At 35.6% G+C, this 23046-nt stretch overlaps 1 protein-coding gene across 7 annotated transcripts in view; it reads right to left on the bottom strand.

The window, feature by feature from the left end:
• Positions 1-801: 801 nt before the first annotated feature.
• phtf2.L (putative homeodomain transcription factor 2 L homeolog) overlaps positions 802-23046 on the bottom strand; it is a 51873-nt gene continuing 29628 nt past the window's right edge. For 6 of the 7 annotated variants that reach the window (XM_041585146.1, XM_041585150.1, XM_018251037.2 and 3 more), the window contains 11 exons: positions 17006-17219; positions 14231-14389; positions 13768-13986; positions 11898-12026; positions 10548-10820; positions 9623-9754; positions 7954-8040; positions 5860-6015; positions 4644-4739; positions 3981-4106; positions 802-3085 (listed from right to left, as the gene is read on the bottom strand). In XM_041585146.1, the coding sequence (XP_041441080.1) occupies positions 3065-3085; positions 3981-4106; positions 4644-4739; positions 5860-6015; positions 7954-8040; positions 9623-9754; positions 10548-10820; positions 11898-12026; positions 13768-13986; positions 14231-14389; positions 17006-17219 (1612 nt within the window). In that variant the 3' untranslated portion in view covers positions 802-3064. Of the gene's footprint in view, positions 3086-3980; positions 4107-4643; positions 4740-5859; positions 6016-7953; positions 8041-9622; positions 9755-10547; positions 10821-11897; positions 12027-12700; positions 13987-14230; positions 14390-17005; positions 17220-23046 lie in introns of those variants that run through there. The other variant, NM_001093653.1, reaches the window with a different exon arrangement.

The following is a 23046-nucleotide window of genomic DNA, read 5'->3' as shown; positions in this document are numbered from 1 at the left end:
TGTGCCTGCACTTTAGGAGAGAAATGCTTTTTGGCAGGCTGCTGTTTTTCCTTCTCAATGTAACTGAATGTGTCTCAGTGGGACATGGGTTTTTACTATTGAGTGTTAATCTTAGATCTACCAGGCAGCTGTTATCTTGTGTTAGGGAGCTGTTATCTGGTTACCTTCCCATTGTTCTTTTGATTGGCTACTGGGGGGGGGAGGGAGGGGGTGATATCACTCCAACTTGCAGTAAAGAGTGATTGAAGTTTATCAGAGCACAAGTCACATGACTTGGGGCAGCTGGGAAATTGACAATATGTCTAGTCAGATTTCAAAATTGAATATAAAAAAATCAGTTTGCTCTTTTGAGAAATGGATTTCAGTGCAGAATTCTGCTGGAGCAGCACTATTAACGGATTCATTTTGAAATTGAATTTGATTTTTTTTTCCCATGACAGTATCCCATTAATTAAAGCAAAATTTCATAAGTTACTACCATACCTTTTTAACTTTTTTTTCATACAAGCAACCGTGTTTTAAAAAGTATTACATCATGAAATACTTTATATAACAATAATTTGCAGACTTATGCATGAAAATAAGTAAACAATCCATCCGATTGTTTCAGATCACTAACCCATTGAATATCAGTTACTATAAGAAAATGTCTGCAAGTTTTACCAGATCATATATGTAATCCTAGGATGGACAGGCAAGTTTGCATGTCTTTTTACATCAACTTTACCGACATGGAATTACTCTTATTTATAGTGTTTTTAAAGAGCCAATACAAATTAAAACAACATGAAATCTCAGATATGCTATTAAAACTTGGTAAATTTTATTTACCTTAACCTAAAGGTATATTGAGAAAACTTTGCTTATTTTGTCCATATCACATAAGTTATTTGCAGTTAAACAAATTAAAATAATGACCTGTCTACAATAAAAACCATATAGATAAGTAAAAATAAGAACAAAAAGATGGGACAATGCATAGGCCTCCCACACAATAGCAGCTAACTGAAATGAAAAACAAAAGCAAACCTAGATTATCTACATCGGTCTATTATCTACAAAACCTATAAACTTTGTAATGATTTTATATATTGGAGAAGTGACCTTTGTAAAGCTACAACGACCAAAATGATAATTTATATTTCTCAAAAACATAAAATGTAACAGATTCAGAAAAAGCAACATTACAGACTCAAATTCAAAACAAAGTACATACAATAGTTTTGTTCTTATGTGAGCTTTGTAAATCCTTGCAAAGTTTCATTGTTTCAGTTTTGGCACTAGTAAAACAGGATTAAGCATTTTCCCATTGAAAATAATGGGTGTAATTCACAGACACATTTGCAGTGATGCAAATTGATAAGAAAAAAGTTAATTCCACAAAACAATCATCATCAAACTTAACACACTGAAACATTTAAATGATATAGATTGCATTGCACATTCAAGTGCTTTTACAAGACTATGTAAAGATTTGACCAAATGATATGTCTAGTATATCCTGCAATGTATATTGATTTTATAGTAACCTAAAACATAGAAGTGATCAGCAAAACAAAAAGAAATCAATAAATTTCAGATAAAACACAACAAAGTAAATGTAACATTGAAAAAGAAATACTACTGGCAAACAAGTGTCTCTTAAAGTGACCTGAGTAACAGCTATATTATGCCAAATGATAAACAAACAGGGAACAAACCGTAAAGTACACCTGAAAAAGTCACGCTTTCCTATTTCCCTAGGAAAAGGATCCTATCTAGTCCATCTATACTAAGGTTACACCGCATGACTTTGTCATCTGCCTTTCATGAGTGAGAGGGATGCGTAATAGAATAGCCTTGAAACACAATGGTTAAATATCTAGATAAGGTATTTAGCATGTGTTAAATGGGCTGCCTATGCAATCTGCTTTCTGATTGTAACTACATATACCAAGGTATTAGAATTAACTCATATAAACCATTTGTTTATCATATTACTATAGAAGAACACTTGTTTCCCGGCAATATTTCTCCTTTAGAAGCATTGATTAGAAAGTGCCATGGGCAACAAAAAGCAAGACAAACAAGTGTCAATAAATACACTTCTAATAAGATTTTCTCTAAAAGAAAATTCTTACAGTATAAACATTAAGTACAACTATTGCTTAGGTAGCGGAGAAATGCACTAAAGAACCAATATCACAAAAGCGAGGGGCTTTGCTAGATTTGGTTCTGTAACTAATTATTATAACACCATGGTGTATTGCTTATACAATAGAGTAACCGATTCTTTACCAGCATTGAGGCTCATGTCACACGTATAAGTTTGCCCATCACAGACTTGTCAGGGAAATCAAGGTTGTGGAGACCCATCTCCACATTTCCCATTATTTGCATGGGAAACATACTTCATATTGGTTGATGCTGGCATTGTTAACTGGATTTGCTGTAAAATTTGAAAGCTTTCCTAAGTGATCCCTGCAGTGTCTGCACCATTGTGCCACAGTTAGCACCTTTTTCCATTTAAATGAACAGAAAGTGTCTGCATGAAAGCTGGGATTCTTTCTGGTAGCACAATGGCACTCAAAACATTGTATGTGCCAAAGTACAAGTTCAAGTTTTCTTTTGAGAAGGAGTTTTATACCTATGTTACTAAAAGGTAGAATGTATGGATGAATTGCACTCTAAAGCTAACAGAATTTTACAAAAATGTTAACCCGAAAACTCTTGCAAGGGGACGGAAACTAACAATATACATGACCTACAGTGAATGCTGGAGATTGTAGGCTTCATTCCTCATTTTGCCTAATATTACGAATATATACTATTTTACATTGCACAATGTCTGTCACTCAATACTTACAAAACCATGATATGTATAGTGAGCGGAAAATATGAAAACACTGAAAAGGTAAATAAATAAAACAATTGCACGAGTTTAGAAGTAAACGCTTCAGTTTTGAAAACAGTATCTTGCTTTAGGCCTTAGTTTCTGATCACAAGTGGTAACCACTTGAGGCAGCTTATTTTTGTTAGAAAGTTCGTATTCTTGCTCAGTCAGTCAGTATTCTGCTGTCCAGTGTCATGATTTGATTTTCCACAGCTACAAAACAAGGGAAGAAAAACGGAATATAATATTTAATACCAATTTGTTGATTGTTGTCTATTAACCCATAACTTTAGCCCTTGTAGCTGCATTACATAAATTCTCTTTTTAAACGAAATAGATTGTTGATAACTAGCCCGGCTCAAAAACATTTAACATGATCTTCAGAAAGAAACATATTTTTTAGAAAATGTATGTTTACAGCGTAATAGATATTTCTGGGTATGAAGTATACTGTCGATGTGTTGTGTGATTAACTACCCCAGGGGGAACATTCACATACCGTGTTTACCAAAACACTTGACTAGAAAACCTTACACAAGACAACCTAGTCAGAAAAGGAGATAGTTAACTTTTATTTGCCTTATGAACCAAAGCTCATGCTAAAATCTACTGTCTAATATTCTACTAAATCTACACTAAGCTACAAGATTTAAAAATAAATGAAAAGCAGACCTGAATAAATTGAATGGTATCAGTGATTTAAGCTGTAGTTTCTATTTCCTGACATTTTTGGAAAACACAATTCACTGTATCATTATGTATCTGGAATACGTTAGCCAGAAAGATTATAATTACGGGAAGGTCGTCTTTCAAAGACTCCATTTTAATGAAATTATTAAAATTTTTAAAACATATTTCCCTTTTCTCTGTAAAAACAAAACAGAACTCCATCCCTACTAAACTATAATTAATTCAAATAATCCTATTGGATTCTTTAAAATGTAAACTTTAGGTATGGAGATCCAAATTAGAAAAAGATACCCTCATCTTAAGCATTCTAGATAACAGGTCCCATATCTGTAGTAATACGTCTAAAGCAACTGGGCTTTCTATTTAATCTTGAAAATATTTTACAACTTATATCTATAAAAAATATATAAAATATTACCTTTAGATTGAATCCCAGCAGATCACTAATAACACCAGATACAGCAGACAAGATGACTACTTGTGTTATGTTATAAAGCAGTGGATTCATTGTAAGTCCATATAACCTAAAGGGACTATCCAATTCCTTTGAGGGGAAAAAAAAGGGAATTGTTAGGTATGAATAGGACACTGAGCAGCCATTTGTAAAACATTTAATTGAAAACTACCTATAAAAAGCTCAGTTTCACCAAAATGCCATTTCACATAAAAAAAGTTGTTTCATGCAACATAGTTTGGCAGAGGAAATGTCACACACTGGACAGCATGGTGGCGCAGCCTGTATGTTCTCCCCACTCTATAAAAATGTGCAGACAAATTAATGGACTACTGATAATATTGGCCCTGCTGTGTGTGAATGTGATAGGGACTTTAGATTGTAAACTCCACCGGGGCAAGAGTAGATATATACTTCAGCTTATTACTCAATTACTCATTTTGGCCCAATAAAACGTATCTAATCATATCCAATTGTATCCACTTTGCATAAATTATCATCACAGAAGGTTGTTGCCAAATTCTACGTTTGCCCACAACTGTCTCCCATTTGTGTTAAGTAGATGCAAACTTGGTACCACTGGGATGCAGCATTCCTTTGATTAGCAAACACATGGTTGGAGAGTACCTTAAGCAACTTTGTAGCCAGTTTTAAGACATTGTTGACAAGTGTCAGCTCCTCCTTTTTGTTTGGTTTCTTCTCCATTTTCAAGTACAAATTGATCTGTAAGTAAAATATTTTCCATTTCAAATAATAATTAAAGCTAAGAAAGAATTGTACAAACAAATGAAACCATTTAAGCTCTTAATTCTGATTTTATAATGATTCTGAGGAGAACAAGAAACAAAATTAACAATTTACCTTAAATAAGTCCAGTAAATGACTGATTTAACAATGAGTACAAATTGTTTTCTATTAACAACATGGCTATACAAACCATATACCTTTTTCTTACTGGTCAACTGCACCATATACACAAATGTAATTGAATCAAGTCATAAAATGGTTTCTATCTCATGAGTAGATATTATGCAATATGGTTAAAAAAATAGTGGTGTGCAACTAAATATATTAAAGGAATGGAAGACTTTAATTTAAGAGGTAAGACACAAAGTTGGATTTGCTTTCCCTGTAAAAGAGGAGGCATAGTAATGCTTTCCAGAAATGTAGGGCAAATCAAGGGATTTAACTCCCAAAAAATCGTCACCAAAGGATTCTTCACCATGAAACCATGGAACATTCTGCCTCATGATGTGGTTGATATCCCTAATGACATTAACATGGGCCTAGATATCTACTTAGCTTGGCAAAATATAATGGGAAACAGGTACTATATATACACAAAACAACTGAAAAATATAAAGGGTATTAAATGGTCACCTCGTCTATAAAGGGAATTTGGGCTTTACATTGTTATTTGTTACATTGTTATAGCATCTCTTATAATATATAAGATCAAACACATATTTGATATTTATATATAAAAAACAACTGAAAGAACCAGTAACGTTAAACAATTTTAATTGTTTAATTAATATTTTTATTACTTGATTGAGCACCTATAAAGCACCTTCACACATATTTTACTATTGCAGGTTAGCAGTGTGTAGTATTTAAACATATGAAAAAGAAACGGTTTTGTACGTTACTGTTCCTTTAACCTGGTTTCATATATTCTAGTTTGTGACCAGAAATTAAGTATTAGTAGTATTAGTATAGTTGTCATTATTATTATTATTAATAAAAGACTGATTTTGGAGTAATATATTAATATAGTATCTCCATTACAATACTGAATATGCCCTTTGGTTGCTTTACTAATATTTATGTCTGCAAGTCCCACCTGTTCTGTCAGTAATATTGAAGTATTGCTGTATTTTTTGCTGGTTTCTGATCCAAGTGTAACAAATCTGAGTAAAAAGAGTGTTAATGAAATGCACCATATTACTAAATCCCAGTTGTACTGGCAATCAAGGAAGGTCTCATGAACATGAAGAAGCTGAAAGATAGAATACAGGCAAACACGTTTTAAGTACACAAAAGGGCAATCAGTTTGACCTTTATTTCAGACTTAGAAATACTGGGAGTTTAGTGACCCTTTAAACCAGGGGTGCCCAACCTTTTTCACCCATGAGCCACAACTCAAATGTAAAAATAGTTAGGGATCAACACAAGCATGAAAACTTTCCTGAAGGTTCCAAATAAGGGTTGTTACTTGCTATTTGATAGCCCCTGTGTGTTTTGGCAGCACACATTTTTTTGCAACCAAATTTTGCCTCCAAGCCAGGAATTCTAAAATAAACACCTGCTTTGAGGCCACTGGGAGCAACATCCAAGGGGTTGAAGAGCAACATGTTGTTCATGAGGTACTGGTTGGAGACCACTACTTTAAATAAAAGCATTTTTGCAGAAAAATAATTTCTTGGACTACAATAGTGAAGTAATTAACACTATAATAATCTAAAAAGTCAGAAAAATATGGAAAAATTTGCAAAATCGAATGAATAACAAAACAGTTGACTAACATTTCTATAATTTATTTTAAAGACCTGTTTTGCAAAAATGTATTGAAGTTTCACAGCGGTCATGAAACCTACTTGACTCTCTATTCAGACCTATAGCTGCTGCTGGGTCTTTTGCCTCTACTGGTCTGTTGTTGGATTATATATTACACTCTATTTTTTATATCTGAAATGCTAACTAGAACAAAATATTGATCACATGAAATAAAAGTGGAGTTAAGGTGTGCAATGTAACCCTTTCCCTTCTATTTTGAAAGTAAATTTTAATTTTACCAAAATCAAGCTTTTTAAATATTAAAAATATGGCAGATTAATGTAGATATACTCATTTGCAGTGGAAAAAGTGTGTGAACATTTACTCTGAACCTACATCATGACAAATAACGTGTATGGCTTGACCTGCCTCTTAAAGAGTTTTTATGCAAAGAATGTATATTCAAGCCAGTTGTTCTAACTGGCAATACAAAATGTCTTTACCATGTCTAATTTCAAATTCAGTAATTGTTACTTGTGCCTTTTAGCATCCCAGATCATACATTTAAGATTTGTCCGGTAGACCGGTATAGCGATAGAAGAGGGAAGCCGCACCGAATTACAACCTTTCGGTTCTTACACGCTCGGTTTGAAAACCATTCCGGTAAGCAGAACTCTCACCCTCCCCTACTCACGTGCCGGCAATTCTGCACTATCTTTGATTTTTCCCGTTAGGCACCGCTACCGAAATCCGACCGACGAAGCCAAGGATAAAGCCGCTAGAACCTTCAATGCACAAAACCTGACCACTATATGTGAGTAGAACGTGTAGTGAAAGTTACCCTTAATATAAGGTTAATACACTATCGGGATTTCTTCTCTTCCTACATTTAGGTACTTAAGTGAATCATTCCAATAGCGCACTGTTTCCTGCTCCACTTTCTGTCATATACCGGTGGACCTGTGGATCCACTTTATCAACGGTGCAGCTTCTAACCCCTGTCATTCACAAGCGCGGTGCATATCTTTTTAACCCACTAGCTGCATACATTTAAGATGCCACATATAGTTAATAATTATATTGAGAGAAAAAACAACTTAAAGGACCAGTATTGTTAAACAACTAAAATCAATTGATCAAGCACCTACAAATAAAGGGTTTCTTGGCAAAAATTATTCTATTTTATATGAGAAAGGGTTTCATTCCATAGTTGTGTAGAGAATCATTAATGGCATTTGACCTGTCTCTTGAAAAGTTTTCATGCAAAAAATATATATACTAAAGCCAGTTGTTCTAACTGGCACTGCAAAATGTCTTTATCATGTCTTATTTCAAATTCAATAAAGGAAATGTGTCCTTTATATTGTTATTTGTCCCTTATTGCATCTCATATCATACATATAAGAGAAAATGAATGAAAATATCAGTCTCATATGCTCACCTGAGCGCAGCAGATAAAAACAACTGAAATGGTCAATAAAAATGCAGATGAAACAATGACATCAACTGAACGCTGAGGACCTCTTCGCTAGAAAAAGAAAAAAAAATAAGCAATAGTTACCATTATCTGTATGAATAAATATAGATTAGGGAGCACCACCCATCAAGTGAGAGAAACAGTAGATGGTGTTCAGGGTTAAAAAAGCTAACCCTTAAGGTTGCACCTCCCCATCATAGGATCTGATATCTCAAGGAACAAATTAAAACTTAACTTTTACTAATGAATTACAGAAAAACCGTGAGTCCTGTTAGGTCTGATACCCATTTTTTCCTAGATTACAGGACAATTGTCTTTATTCCTACCCCGTGATTACTTCAATGCTCCATTACAGACAGAAATCTGGTCTTTTAATTGGTTAGTGTGACCTAACATGTATAGTTTGTTTGTGTGCACCGTGAATCCTATGATTCCTGGAGGCGGCCCTTATTTTTTAAAATGGCAATTTTCAATTTATGATTAGCCAATGGCACATACTAATAACAAAATATATTATTATGAAAATGGTTTATTTACATGAATCAGGGTTTTACACATAAACTGTTTTACGCAATATCTTTTTATAGAGACCTACATTGATAGATAGATAGATAGATAGATAGATAGATAGATAGATAGATAGATAGATAGATAGATATAGGGTTGATGCTGCTCTCTGCTGTTTGGAATAGCAATAGATGAATGATGAGAGAATAAAAAATAATTAAAGAATATGACAGTTATTACAATGAAAAACAATAGGAAAGAACCAGCAGCAAAACATGGAGATAGAGCACAACAAGCTTCATTAAACTATAAACTCCCTTAGGCACAAAGGACCTACATAGAATATCAGCATAACTCTGTAAACAATCACTGTAATCTCTGTACAAATGATCATTTAGCACCCTAGCAAAATAAAAAGACACTTTGCATGTAGTTTATACATAAAGTTAAAGGACTAAAAGTAAAAGATTGTGAAATGCACTTATCAGTTTTTTTTAGATATTTAACTGAAAACAAAAAAAATAACATCTTCCCATGTAAGTCTCCAAAATGTTACTGAAAAATTAAATAAAATTTAGCGTGTTGCACGCAGTGGTTTTTTCACTCTCTCACTCTCCCACTCTCGTTTCCAACACTTTCAGTTCAATTTGCTTCAGATACTTCACCAGAAATAAAGCCTTTTTTCAATTACTTTCTGTTCTAAGCTTATACATTAGTTGATATATTTCTTATCTTTGTTCCTGCTACACAAAATCCCTGAGTTTCATTAAAGGCAGCTGTTAGAATTGATACAATAGTTGATAATATTCCACAGATGCTGCTGACAAATGTATCAAGTAATGTAGCAAATGAACAGTTCAGAATCTGTGCCTCAACCACTGAGCTGCTACACTGAAACACTAGAGACGGGAATGATAAACTTTGATTTTGGAATAATCCCAATTTTAAGTACCTTCATATATTATATTGTGTAAGTAAAGTTTATTTTTTACAAACACAATAAAAAATAATTTGGAAAGGTCCCCTCTAACAGCATTCAAGTTGTTTTTAATAACATTTGCCTGGGGTAAAATGACAATGGAAAATATGACTACTTACTCATGTAGCAGGGAAACATTTCACCTACCTTCAGGTATGATCGAAGAGAAAGCCACATTTTAATATTCTCAACTTTTTTTAAGCGGAAGTGTGGAACTTCAGATTTCCGGGCTCTTCTTGCAGAGGTCAGATGGCCAAATAGTTTGGCAAATAATAATCTCTGCAGAAAAAATTAAATAAAAAAATTAAATAAACGGGAAGTAAATCTTAGATTTAGAATTTGATAAATCCATAAAACGTGGACACTGAATTCATCAAAATACATTTACACACTTCAAAAATTTCAGGTAACTACTTTTGTCCGCATGCATTGTTTGCAACAATTTTATAATAATGTAATAATATTACACATTACTGAACTTAAAAGACTTCAAAAACTTAAAACTTCATAAATGTGCAACAAATTAAAGTATTGGGTTTATAAACATAGGTTATAAAGAAAGGCTTACTAAAAAGTGGTGCTTTCTTTCAACAAAACATGCCTTAAAATATAAAAATCTGAAAGCCACCGACCCAACTAGTCTGCCTAATTACTTACATGTGTGAAAAACAGCTTAAAACATATGTTCATCACAACAATCAAAAAAAATTGCTTTACCCAAGAGAGTTGTGGGCTAATACAACCTGCACTCTGGGTTTTCTTTCAAAATACTATTATTTCTCCCAACCACTCCAGCAGAAGAAACAATTTTTGCAAGATAGGTGTCCTTCAAGGCATTATGCCTTATGATAGGTGCCATTCAAGGAAAAGTATGCGTAACATTTCTCTTTATGATACACACCGGCAGTTTGAATGAATAAATACAAGTAATATCAGGTTTGGCAAGATGCAACTAAACAGTGTTTGCTATTAAGTTATTGTATATTAAAGCTTAGCATAAGAAGCAAATATCTATTTAAAATACTGGGCCAGTTGTTATAAGCACACTTACGAAATTTAAAATAAAACTTACTTGCTTGTATGTTCTCTCTGCCACACACAGCAAGAAAAAGAAAATCCAAACAAGTGAAACACGAACCACAAAACTAATAAGCACCAGAGAAATAACCATAATGTCAGTGCTGGAGCCAAATGCAATATTGTAGAGTTCTGATGCAGAAAGAGTTGCTAATTGATCCAGGTCCTTGGACTCAGCCAGCCGAAATGCAAATGGTGTTAAACCCAGGATAAGAGAGATAATGTTTCCAAATATTTGATATCCAATGCCAGGGGTATAGCTGTTCACCTGTAACAGAACAAAAATATGTAGTGAAAAAAAAACAAATTCTGAATTCTTACTGAATCAGGTTGAAGTCCGTATAAGACTGGCCACACCAGGGATTACTTTGACAGCTTTAATGTATGGATAAACAACCCCAGGGTATTTTTAGTAGAGTAACGCACAAAATGTCTTAATATCCTTATAATATATTGATTACAGAGAACCTCTTGTCTTTGTCTGTATGGATTTTGTGGTCACACCCTAATTGCACCCCTGCTTAATTTAAAATTGGTTAGTGGTGAGTAAACTTCCTGTCTTTTTGCTATAGGCTATATAGGAGCAGTGGCCAGCTGAAGGTTATAGCTCTCTTCATTCCCAGCTACAGTCAGGTGATCCCAGTGGTGGCTTGGGATGCACCAAATCCAGGATTCGGCCTTTTTCAGCAGGATTCGGATCTGCCCGAATCCTTCTGCCTGGCTGAACCGAATCCTAATTTGCATATGCAAATTAGGATTGGGGAGGGAAATCAGATGACTTTTTGTCACAAAACAAGGAAGTAAAAAATGCTTTCCCCTTCCCACCCCTAATTTGCATATGCAAATTAGGGTTCGCATTCGGTATTCAGCCGAATCCAAAATAGTGGATTCGGTGCCTCCCTAGTGGTGGCCAATAAAAAGTGCAACCATTTGGGAGTTTTAACCTTGAGAGCAAGCAATTTGCAAGTAAAAATTAGTCCCTGTTTAAAATGTATTATTAAAGGGCCAAAATATTATCCCTAATCAAAGGTGTGGGCTAATTTAGCCGGTTGGAGGTAACAGTAGTTTTTTTTTTTTTATAAACTGCCCCCACCAGTGCTAGGCTAGGCTACCCGCACCAGGAGGGAGCTCTGGGTATGAGCAGCCATGTTGGGGCACACGCGTGCATGCGACATTCTGTTTAAAGTGGGGGGCACTTTTTAGTAGCTTAATGCACTACATGTCTTGATTTCCTTAATATACGGATATTGCGTAAGTGCAGATGATGTCTAGTCTTTGTCTGCACAAAAAAATATGTTTGGATTGCTACTGCTAGAATCTGAGATTGTAAGAAAGAAGTACTTACCCTGTTCATAATCATTCCACTAATTTCAAGTACAGACATGTCTGCCTTCTTGCAGTCATTGCCCTCCCATACAATAGCACTGACTTTTTCAAGGCCAGGGTTGGTAGTGTGAAGCCAAGGCGAGTGACTCTATAAAGAGTAAAATATTCCCATAAATAAATAAAAATGCACTTTTCACTTTAAAGAAATACATGTGAAGATGTCAATGCAATGGGGGTATATGTTGTTTCTTAAAGGGGTCTTCACCTTACAACCACTTTTTTTTTTTTTAAGTTTGGTTGCTTGGTTTACCAGAAATGTGTTTTTTTTTAATTGCTTTTTTACAGTTTAATTGTTCCTGTCTCTGCTGTTTCACTCTGGCAGCTCAATAATCCAGATGCAGATTCTGAACTGTTACAATTTGCTACATTAGCAGATACATTTTTCAGCAGCATCTGTGGAATATTAGCAACTATTTTATCAATTATAACAGCTGCCTTTAATAAAGCTCAGGGATTCTGCTGAACAGAGCCAAATATAAGAAATGTATTATATCATTTAGAACAGTTTACAGAGTTGTTGACTCCCCTCCCCACTCAGAGCTGTTTCAGAAGGACATAATGTGAAAAATTAGTTATATTAGAAAACGATCACAAATAGAAAAACAAAAGTAATTGAAAAAAGACTTTATTTCTGGCGACAACTGAACTATAAAAAATAAAAAAAAAAAAAGTGTTGGAAGGTGAACAATCCCTTTAATGATAAAAAAAAAAGCTCCTTTCCAAAATAATAAAAAGAGAAACAGCTAAACATAAACCAGTTTATATTTTTAAGATATTTTATTTTAAGAAGGGAATTGTTACAGGGTTATTGCTATTAAGTGGCTGCAGGGAAAAAAACACTTTGAATACAAGAACTTAGGATTGTCTTTGCTTTATGATCTAGAGAGACACATAAAAAAACATCTGAACCTGTAATTTTATGCAACTGAACTGGTGATTCTAACTACTGAAACAATGTATCACAAACTAGTTTATTAACAGATCATCTGTGGCAGGGGTGCCCAAAAAGGTGGACCTTTAGCTGGGGATCAGTAGATCTCAAGACAGACAATGTCAACAATCAGCTTGTCTAAATCACCCTCCTATTCATGCTTTTCGTTCAGATATTTATTATGTTAAGGTTACATAAGATATAGTTTTTCATGGAACAAAATGCTACCAATACTTTTATGGATGTACAGTTGATCATAATGTGACAACATCGCCAAAAATAGACCTCAGATTAGTAAAGTATAGGCACTCCTGATCAATGGCATTGTGACAAAGTATTGACTGGAGGTGAGATGGTCTCTGCTACTTTCCTTAAGCAGGAAAGCAGAAAGGGACAATTTGTCTTGCAATATGAAACTATGGCTAATGTCATACTGTTTTGACTGTCACAGAAATTCAAAAGGCATTGCAATAGATGTTTGCCTGTAGCAGCTACATGTATTTCAGACACAGTATTTCCCTTCAATTCATATGACAGGAAGAGAAGGGCATTTTGACTGACGTAGTTTTCTGGCGGATAGCAGCTTTGACAATACCTAGTCTGCAGGTTGCTCCTCAAATACTGATACACTGTGCCAAACATACAGCAGCAAAAGGCTCACACTAAACTGTAACATAACAACATAAAAGCAAACTGCTTTCTGCTAGAATTATTTTGTGAACACTCAAAGCTGGGTCCCCTAGCAAAGGCCAACAGTATTCTGGTAATGACAGTAAAAAAGGTAACAGAGATTGAGAAAATGCAATCTCTGGTACCTTTGGGTATTTATAAATTGTAATATCTGCAATGAACAAATGCCTTTAATAATATGTTAAGCAAACAAATAAATGTGAGAAACCTGTTGGAAAGGGTCATCTCTGTATTCCCTTTTCATACATATATTGGCATGATTACTGTCTATGTCTGTTTCACTACTGCAGGAAGTGCGACACTCTGTACAATGCAGAAGATCCTCCCAGAGAACATCTTCTGTTTCGGATTCTGGCCTGGTGCTTTCAGAATCTTGTCTGGAGCTAGAACAGCGAGAGCTGCAACTAGTGCCTGATTTCTGGATGTCCTGTGAAAGACATTTGTAAATGGATATTAATGGTAGGAACTGCAGTTGGTCTGTTGGTTTTTAAGCTTTCAAAGTCATACTACTTCAGATACATTTGACAATTCATTATAATCTAATAGATAACCCCCTTTATGTGTTTCCATTAAAATACACCTGTTTAGAGGTACATACTGTATAATATATTATCTGTTTTTTTCCACTGTTTAAACTCCCCCCCCCCCCCCCCATTTTGTAGGTGACATACCTCTGCAGGATAGTGCTTTTTGTAATTGTGATGTTTTCTATTTCGGATTACGATGTCACAACCAGACTGATCCATATTGCGTTGTGTTGTATATCCTGTGCTCGGATCGTCTTCACTAGAGACTTCATCCGAAACATTAACCGTACTTCTGTGAGTGTCCTTAAAGACAATGTTTTAAGACTTTAGATATTTTCTATAGAATAAACTAAAGCTTAACAAGAATTTAGCAACACATTTTTAAGTCAAGTCAGGAGAAGTCAGTCGTTTTCATCACAGGGTGTCTTTAAAACAACAGCGTTTCTAAGCAGGAACATTTAATGAAACATACAAATTTTCCATGCAAAGTTTGTTTTATTTATGAAACACTGTTTTTACATACAGACTGGGTATAGTTTACCTTTAATAAGCAGCTTGGCTGTCCAGAGCCCACTGAGCTGACACTTAAAAGATGGTCCTACAAAATCCACAATGACAAGCTCCTGCATACAACTTTAAAGACCTGGATTGTTACTGTTATAACACATAATTTGTCCTTTTGACCAGTGTGCTCATCTGTTAGACAGTGGAAAATATTGGCCAGTGTATATAAACCCTTAAACATGGAGTTCCTTGGGTTAGAGTCCTGCAGTGGGTCGGGTACCTGCAGGTTACCCGCAAAAACCTGCGGTACCTTGCGGGTTGAGGGGAGAAGTTCTGGGTGTGGGTAAAGACGCGGGTCGGCGGTTCTGCGGGTTTGTGGGTCGGGCTGCGGTCTTCTCAATAGCGATATTTACTCCTTTTTTCTGGTCATGGCTACTTCCAATGATGTCATTTCTGGTTTACAATGACAGCACTTCCTTATTCTTGATGGTCAGGGGGTCACAGGTCCGGGTTGTGGATAAGGTACTTGTGGGTAGGGTCAGGTAGCGGTTCCAAGCGGGTAAGAACGCGGGTTGTAGGTCCGAGTTGCAGGTACGGGTCGGGTACGGGTCCCATAAAATGGACCCGCGCAGGACTCTACGTTTAACTCATACCATACGGAGTAAACGAGTTTTACACCAATACTGGTTTGATACACACAGGGGCATATTTATCATGCTATATACAAATTGGAGTAAACCATCACCAGTGTTGTTGCCCACAGCAACCAATTAGATCTTTGCTTTTAACTTGTAGGTGACTTTCGAAAATCTTATTGCTGATTGGTTGCTATTAGTAACATCACCAGTGATGTTCTCCTCCAATTTTTACACAGCATGATAAATAAGCCCCTCAGTAAATCTCTGGGGGAAAAAAATCTGCTATGTTGACAAAATATGACATAAACATCCCAAAAACATGAAATGGCTATAAAAAAAAATAATAATAATAAAATAATATGTTGTAATGTATTAGATTGTTTGTGAGATATGTACTGTATACTTGTTTTCTGCCTTTGCATCAAACTGCCAAAATGTGAAAGCTGCTGGGGAGTGCTGCCCCAGTCTCTCTAGCTCAATTAGTAACTGTACATGTTCTCCCATCCTCATAAATCTCGTTAGTGCAACAGGGTTCAGGCAATTACTATGAAGTCAATTCCCAGCGTTTTGTCACATGCTCACTGAGCTGGAAATTGCACAGGTGGCAAAACTGTGGGAATGTGCTTTCATTTTATTTCCCTAATACTGCTTGTACATACAATGCATTGGGGGTATGAAAGTATCCAAAGGATCAACTTCGGTATGTTTTCTATATAACAAACACACTTAGCTGAATCCTAAACAAAGCAAAAGTCTAGGGTGTTTATATAAAAGCTGTATCAGATGTACAGGTCTTATTTTAGACTGACTAATCCTTACACTATCAATTTCCTGGATGAATGTGTTACTAAACATGGCCTTTACCTTGGAATTTTTCAGGGTGAACAAACAGTTGCTAATTTAAGATAGATAAAAGACATACTGTGTGAAGAAGCCATTCAAAGCTCTTACCACACAATTTACAAGTCTCAATTGTGTGAAGTATTTATACATGAAAACTGTAGTTAAAGAATAGAGATCATGTTCTATATTAATCGGTTTGCTACATATCAGAGAGATTTAATTTAAATATGTATTAAGAGCACAAAATATTAATTATATTTTATTTTCATCTCCTATAACAATGTACAATATAATGTACCATTTTCTCACAGACATATGTATATTTGATTATCCTTCTTGTTAACCCAACTACCTTTAAAATCAAAGAAGATAAAGTAGATGATCTACTCATCTGGTCTGTCATCTACTTATCTCTTCTTCATTTTTGCATTTAATCTTAAACAAGTATGGTCTAAAATATTGTCTTGTTTCTTAATAACACCATAAAAGTAAAATACAAAAGTGTGGTGTCATCCAAATGACTAGGAACCCCTATTCTCAATAAAGACATTTTGGAAACTAATTGTAATGATGGGTACCACTGCTCTAAAAAGCGAAAGCAAGCATTTCATAGTAGATGTCCACCTGCGACTGGCTTGCTGGTGACAGGAAGGGTCATTTTTACCACCACCTGATGGAACTGCCAGTCAAAACATCCTGTGTGAAATCAGCCGCTGTGCAGAGGTTGAAAGAGCCAGTTTTTGAGACCCTTTATCAGGCACATTTTATTATACTAATACTAACTGGCTCCTTGCCTCACCAACATATACGCATTATCCTATTTTTGGTACACACTATCTACAGTCACTTAAGTAACTATATCTCCATTTTACTACAATAGGCACATTGATTCCTCCTTTCAACATGTTTGACAACATAGCAAAAGATAATTTACCAGTTTTGTTTTATACTTGATCTTTGTTTGCACTGGGGGACTCCTGTTTTTTCCAGTGCCCCACATTGCCTCTTCTGAATGAAGTACTTCACAGTTAGGCTCGTGAACTTGAACTCCATCTTCACTACTTTTACCAGTGAGTCTCCCTTCTAGCGAGACATAACCATTGTCAGTTTCTGTAGATTTGTCACTGGAATGCTTTGTTTTCTTTGAACTGAAGTAAGAAGTGTAAAAATAGCAATGTTATTTAAAATTTTAAACATCAAATGTGTTAATAGACAAGTGCTTGCCAGTTTACAAGTGGCTCAAACATGGCCCATGATTTGGCCTGTGATGACACTGGTCTGTACAAGTCTATGGAAAAATATATTTTTCATAAATTTAAGTTATTGGTTTACAATAATCAATACAGCCCTCCCCACTGGTATACACATGATTAAGATAAACCAACTAAGTCTACTTAGCAACTGAGAAAGATTTCTTTGAAGCTAAATTTTTGTTTTTTTTATTTGCTTTGTTTTCTATTAAACATGTTGCAAACAACCACATTGCATTTTGTCACTACTTCTTATCAAGGCAATTTGCATTGTTAAATCTTTTATGGCACAATATCACATAAAACGTGGATAGGTCTAGATACACACAGTGAGTTTAAGGGAATAGGGTTTAGCCTATGGTAACCACTACTGACATACACTGTATGTTATTTCCGAAATGCTTTCAAGTTACTGAATACATAAAAATTATTTGAAAATGGGACTTTTAAGCATTTAGCCTAACATACAATGGTTATGTGATAAAATAATTATTGTATTGCATTATGAGGAGGGGGAGGCAGAATTATGAACCTTCTGGTTTGTGCCAAGCAATTGCAGAAATTGTGAATAAGTTCAGGAACTGATTCTCATTTCTTGCAATCATTTTATTTTTACAAACACGAGGGTTCATAAATAAACCCCTATGTGACCATCACATAGAAAAATAATTTTGTCAACACAAATGCAGATGGAACAGCTTATAAAAAAAATATAAGGTATATAATTATTTAGTAATTTGTTTCTATGAAGCACTGCATATGCTACAAAGTATGAAGGATACATTGGAGAAACCTCGAATGAGGGTTGAGCGTGGTAAAAAGGGGCTGTAATTTGTCATAGTACTTTTGGCTTTGAAAAGCAGCACAGCAACCCTGCTACACAAGCAATTTTATTTCACAGGAGTAACACCAAGCAACAAATATTAAAACACAACAAGACAATTTGTGTGCGCAAAATGTTTCTGATTAAGTAGACATTGTAAAATTACATTCACATTAAAACAATGAACAACTCTTTAGAAATAAAATAATGGAACTGTAAATTCAGTAGTTTGGATACACACGATAATCATTATTAATAAACATATATATATATATATATATATATATATATATATATATATATATATATATATATATATATATATATATATATATATATATATATATATATATATATATATATATATATATATATATATATATATATAAATAAATAACCAAGAGAAGCCGGCACTCTCGAATAGAGAGTTCATATGCCTGGGTGCAGTATCCATAATTTTATCCACAAGAAATCCAAGAAAATCCGCACTTACAGGTCTTACTACTTAAATAAAAATGTTTTTATTGCAGAGCTTACAGCCTAACGTTTCGGCCTCATCCGAGGCCTTTCCAAGGCATTAATCACAAACATGGATGCATTATATACATACACTGGCAGGAAATTGCAATGACGATGCTTGCTGGTAGTTAACATAATCAGGTAATTATATATTACAAAGAACCCCCCTGCATATATTTAAATCACTTGTATGTCATCATGGCCCTTTCTGTGATTCATTTAACCCCAACCTCCCCAATAAAAAACATGTTTAAAAACAACTCACATAGTTACCCATATCCACTTTTTCTTATTTTATTTTTAAAAACTACTTATGTTAAGTTACTAGGGCTACTAATGTTGTCAATTCTGAGGATGCAACTATAAACGCGTGGACATCATTCTCTCTTAGCTCTCTCAATTTATAAGCCCCATGTAAAGTGATTGCCTTTTCTTGCATGTGTTAAATGTATATATAATCAGTATGGCCTAAGACCCGGTAGTTAATCCTCCTCACCCCTTAGACTTAGAGACATCTCACAATTCAATCCACACGCTGCTTGCCTATCAGAGGATTTAACCTTTTCGCTGCCCGACAATTTGGCTGATTTGGTACTTTTATTGCCAGATCATGTTTGAACATTTTGTACTCTTTTACTTTAAGGGCCTTTCCTAGGGGGTCTTTTAGTTTACCCAGGAAAACAATATATGTTTTTTTCAGGACAACCTGAGCTTTCAAAATATGCTAGAATTTTGGTGTAATTCCACTTCTGTAAAAAAATATAGGCTTCAAAGTGCCTAATAAAATGAAAAAAAAACTATGTTTCACATAGTACAATAACATATATCAGAAACATAATTTATTTTATGTATGAGAACACAGCAGATTTGGAAAGGTCTATGTCTCCCGAACGCGGCAATACCAAATATATATAGTTTTATGGAGATTTCTCACTTATAGATCAAAATCTATAAGTAGTACACTAGCAAATTTCCAAAGCACCGCTCCACAAAACGGCATACTTCTGATTTCAAGGCCAAACATTCCACTAACAGTAGGTTCACCCCAGAAAACCATATATTTTCAGAAAGTACGCATTCCCCCGAATCTAAATTGATTATGCATGTCTTTCTACCCCAAAGAACCAAGCTGCAAATCTTTCCTAAACTTGGCAATTTTGGGGACATTTCCAAAAATCACCTCTAAACTTCCAACCTGCAGCATCTTATATCGAACATACCATTAGTTATCAAGACAAATGACCCCAAATATGAAAGCTTGGGGTCTGCTAAACAGTTTGATGTCCAATATGTATAGGTGTACCTAAGCACATGACATATAGGGGCATATATGTCTTTCTACCCCAAAGCACCAAGCTGCAAATCTTTCCTAAATTTGTCGAGGTTAGTGACATTTCCAAAAATCACCTCAAAACTTCCACCCAGCAGCACCTACATACTATTAGGTATCAAGATAAATCACCCCAAATAAGAAAGCCTGGGGTCCTCTGAACAGTTTGATGCCCAATGTACATATGATTATCGAAGTACATGGCATTTAAAGAACCCAGAATCTACCTTGTGCATACTTATTTGATGGCTTACATTTACACTAGTTTCAAAACATTATTAGTTTTATATGGGATAAAAGCTACAAAAAGTTATGGTGACCCCTAAAAACCATATATTTTTGGAAAGTACACATTCTGACGAATCTAAAATGGGTAATTATGTCTTTCTACTCAAAACTTCCTTACTGCAAAGCTACGTTAAAGGCAGCAGTTTTAAGACATTTCTGAAAATTGACTAAAAATATTGCAATTGGCCGCATTTATCTCACCCAATTTCTTACATACAATTGTAAAACACCCTAAATATTGATGCCATCAAACTACTGAACAGTTTGATGCCCAATGTGCATAGATATACCAAAGCAGCTAACATGTGCGGACCCCCAAAAATTGAGTGTATTTGAATTTTCTTCGCTGTCTTTTCACCTTGTGAAGAATGACCCGTGACTGAGTATTATTTGCCAAAAGACCCTCCTAGCAGCACAAAGACCCCCCAAAACCATATATTTTTGGAAAGTACGCATTCTGACGAATCCAAAATAGGTAATTATGTCTTTCTACACCAAACTACCATACTGCAAAGCAATGCTAAAGGCAGCAGTTTTTTTGACATTTCTGAAAACTGTCTAAAAATATTGCAATTGGTCGCATTTATCTCACCTAATTTCGTACATACAATTGTAAAGCACCCTATATATTGACGCCAAAAGCAGCTGGCATGTGCGGACCCCAAATAAAAATAGTGCGTATGAATTGTCTCGGCTGCTGATTTGCCTTCTTTGAACAAAGACCCAGACTGCTTATTATATGCCACAAGACCCTCCTAACAGCACAAAACCCCCACAAAAACATATATTTTTGGAAAGTACACATTCTGACGAATCCAAAGTTGCTAAAAATGTGTTTGTACTCCAAATGAGCAGAGTGCAAATGATGCTAAAAAAAATTTAAGTAACAACAATGGAAGCATAAAAATCACAAAAATCAAACACAAATAGGCAAATCAATAAAATACCGTATATACTCGAGTATAAGCCGACCCGAGTATAAGCCGAGGTACCTAATTTTACCTGGGAAAACTTATTGACTCTAGTATAAGCCTAGACACAACTACAGCCCTGTCTCCCAGCAGCGCACATTCTGCCAAAGCGACCCCCCCAGCGATCAACCGGACTTCTTTGCAAAGTTGATGGTGACAGAGAATTGCCAAACGGATTACTGTGTGCATTGTCCCACTGTCCCACTACCATGTGCAGAGGGTGCTGTTTGATATTGCCATCACTGTTAATCTTTCGTATAACCAACAGAGGGCGCTGTGTGATATTGCAGTCACTGTTATTCTTTCATATAACCAACAGAGGGTGCTGTGTGATATTGCAGTCACTGTTAATCTTTCATATAACCAACAGAGGGCACTGTGTGATATTGCAGTCACTGTTATTCTTCCATATAACCAACAGATGGCGCTGTGTGATATTGCAGTCACTGTTATTCTTTCATATAACCAACAGAGGGTGCTGTGTGATATTGCAGTCATGGTTATTCTTTCATATAACCAACAGAGGGCGCACTGTTATTCTTTCATACAACCAACAGATGGCGCTGTGTGATATTGCAGTCACTGTTAATCTTTCATATAACCAACAGAGGGCGCACTGTTATTCTTTCATACAACCAACAGATGGCGCTGTGTGATATTGCAGTCACTGTTATTCTTTCATATAACCAACAGAGGGCGCACTGTTATTCTTTCATATAACCAACAGAGGGCATTGTGGGATATTGCAGTCTCTCCCCAGTTGTACTGTTGGTATAGGAATGATTAAAAGTGACTGCAATCGCAGCTACTCTGGTCGGGTACCGCTCACTTTTTCAGCACATTTTGGATGCTGAAAAACTCTGCTTATACTCGGGTATATACGGTAACAAAATAACTGATCCGACAGAGTGGTTAGTGGCCAGAATGCTCTATCCAATAGCCACACTGGAAAATCAACAGTTTTTAGGGGAATAACAAGAGGGAAACTGATAAAATGAACTAAAAAAAAGTAAAAAATAACCTATAATTGTGTGTTTGTATATACATGTGTGTACAGCTCTAACAAGTGTATAAATGTGTGTATATCTGTATGTGACTCTGTAAAATACAAATAAAAGCCAGAAAATGAAGAAAAAAAATACCTTTAATTATTTGTGTGCTGTGTATGTGTAAATGCGTGTGTGTGTGCTGTGTAGGTGTAAATGCATGTGTGTGTGTGTGCTGTGTATGTATAAATGCGTGTGTGTGTGTGTGCAAATGCACAGGTGTGTGTAAATGCATGTGTGTGTGTATGTGTAAATGCGTGTGTGTGTGTAACTGTGTAAATAGAAGGGCACTTACCGTTTTTTGGAGAATAAGGGATCAGAAGCAGATCTGCAGACTCTAGGATCGCATAGAACAGCAGCAGGAAGTGCGTGGGCGGAGCTTCACACAAGGTGGGTCCAGGAAGAAGCAGCACAGGGGGAGCAGCATACAGCAGCCAGGATCAGGTAAGAAGTCGGGTCCTGCAACAATCGCATCACAGGACCCGAGTGGCAGCAATCTAGGCTCATTTTCTAGGGGGTTGAGCAGCCAGGAGAGCCTCTCTGCACTTCGATTTTGGCAGAAGTACAGAGAGGCAGCTGTTTAAACAAAGAACGTAGCTCCTACGTTCTTGGCACTTACAGCCTTTTTTTTTTTAAAGAACGTAGGAGCTGCGTTCTTGGCATTTAAAAGGTTAAACTAGAACCTCCTCCCTAGGGACATCACAAACCTAACACACCGTTATGTCACTCCACTATATTGCTATCCTAG

Source organism: Xenopus laevis, chromosome 3L, assembly GCF_017654675.1.
Source record: "Xenopus laevis strain J_2021 chromosome 3L, Xenopus_laevis_v10.1, whole genome shotgun sequence".
NCBI classification, from domain to species: Eukaryota; Metazoa; Chordata; class Amphibia; order Anura; family Pipidae; genus Xenopus; species Xenopus laevis.
This window is presented reverse-complemented; position numbering and strand designations above follow the sequence as displayed.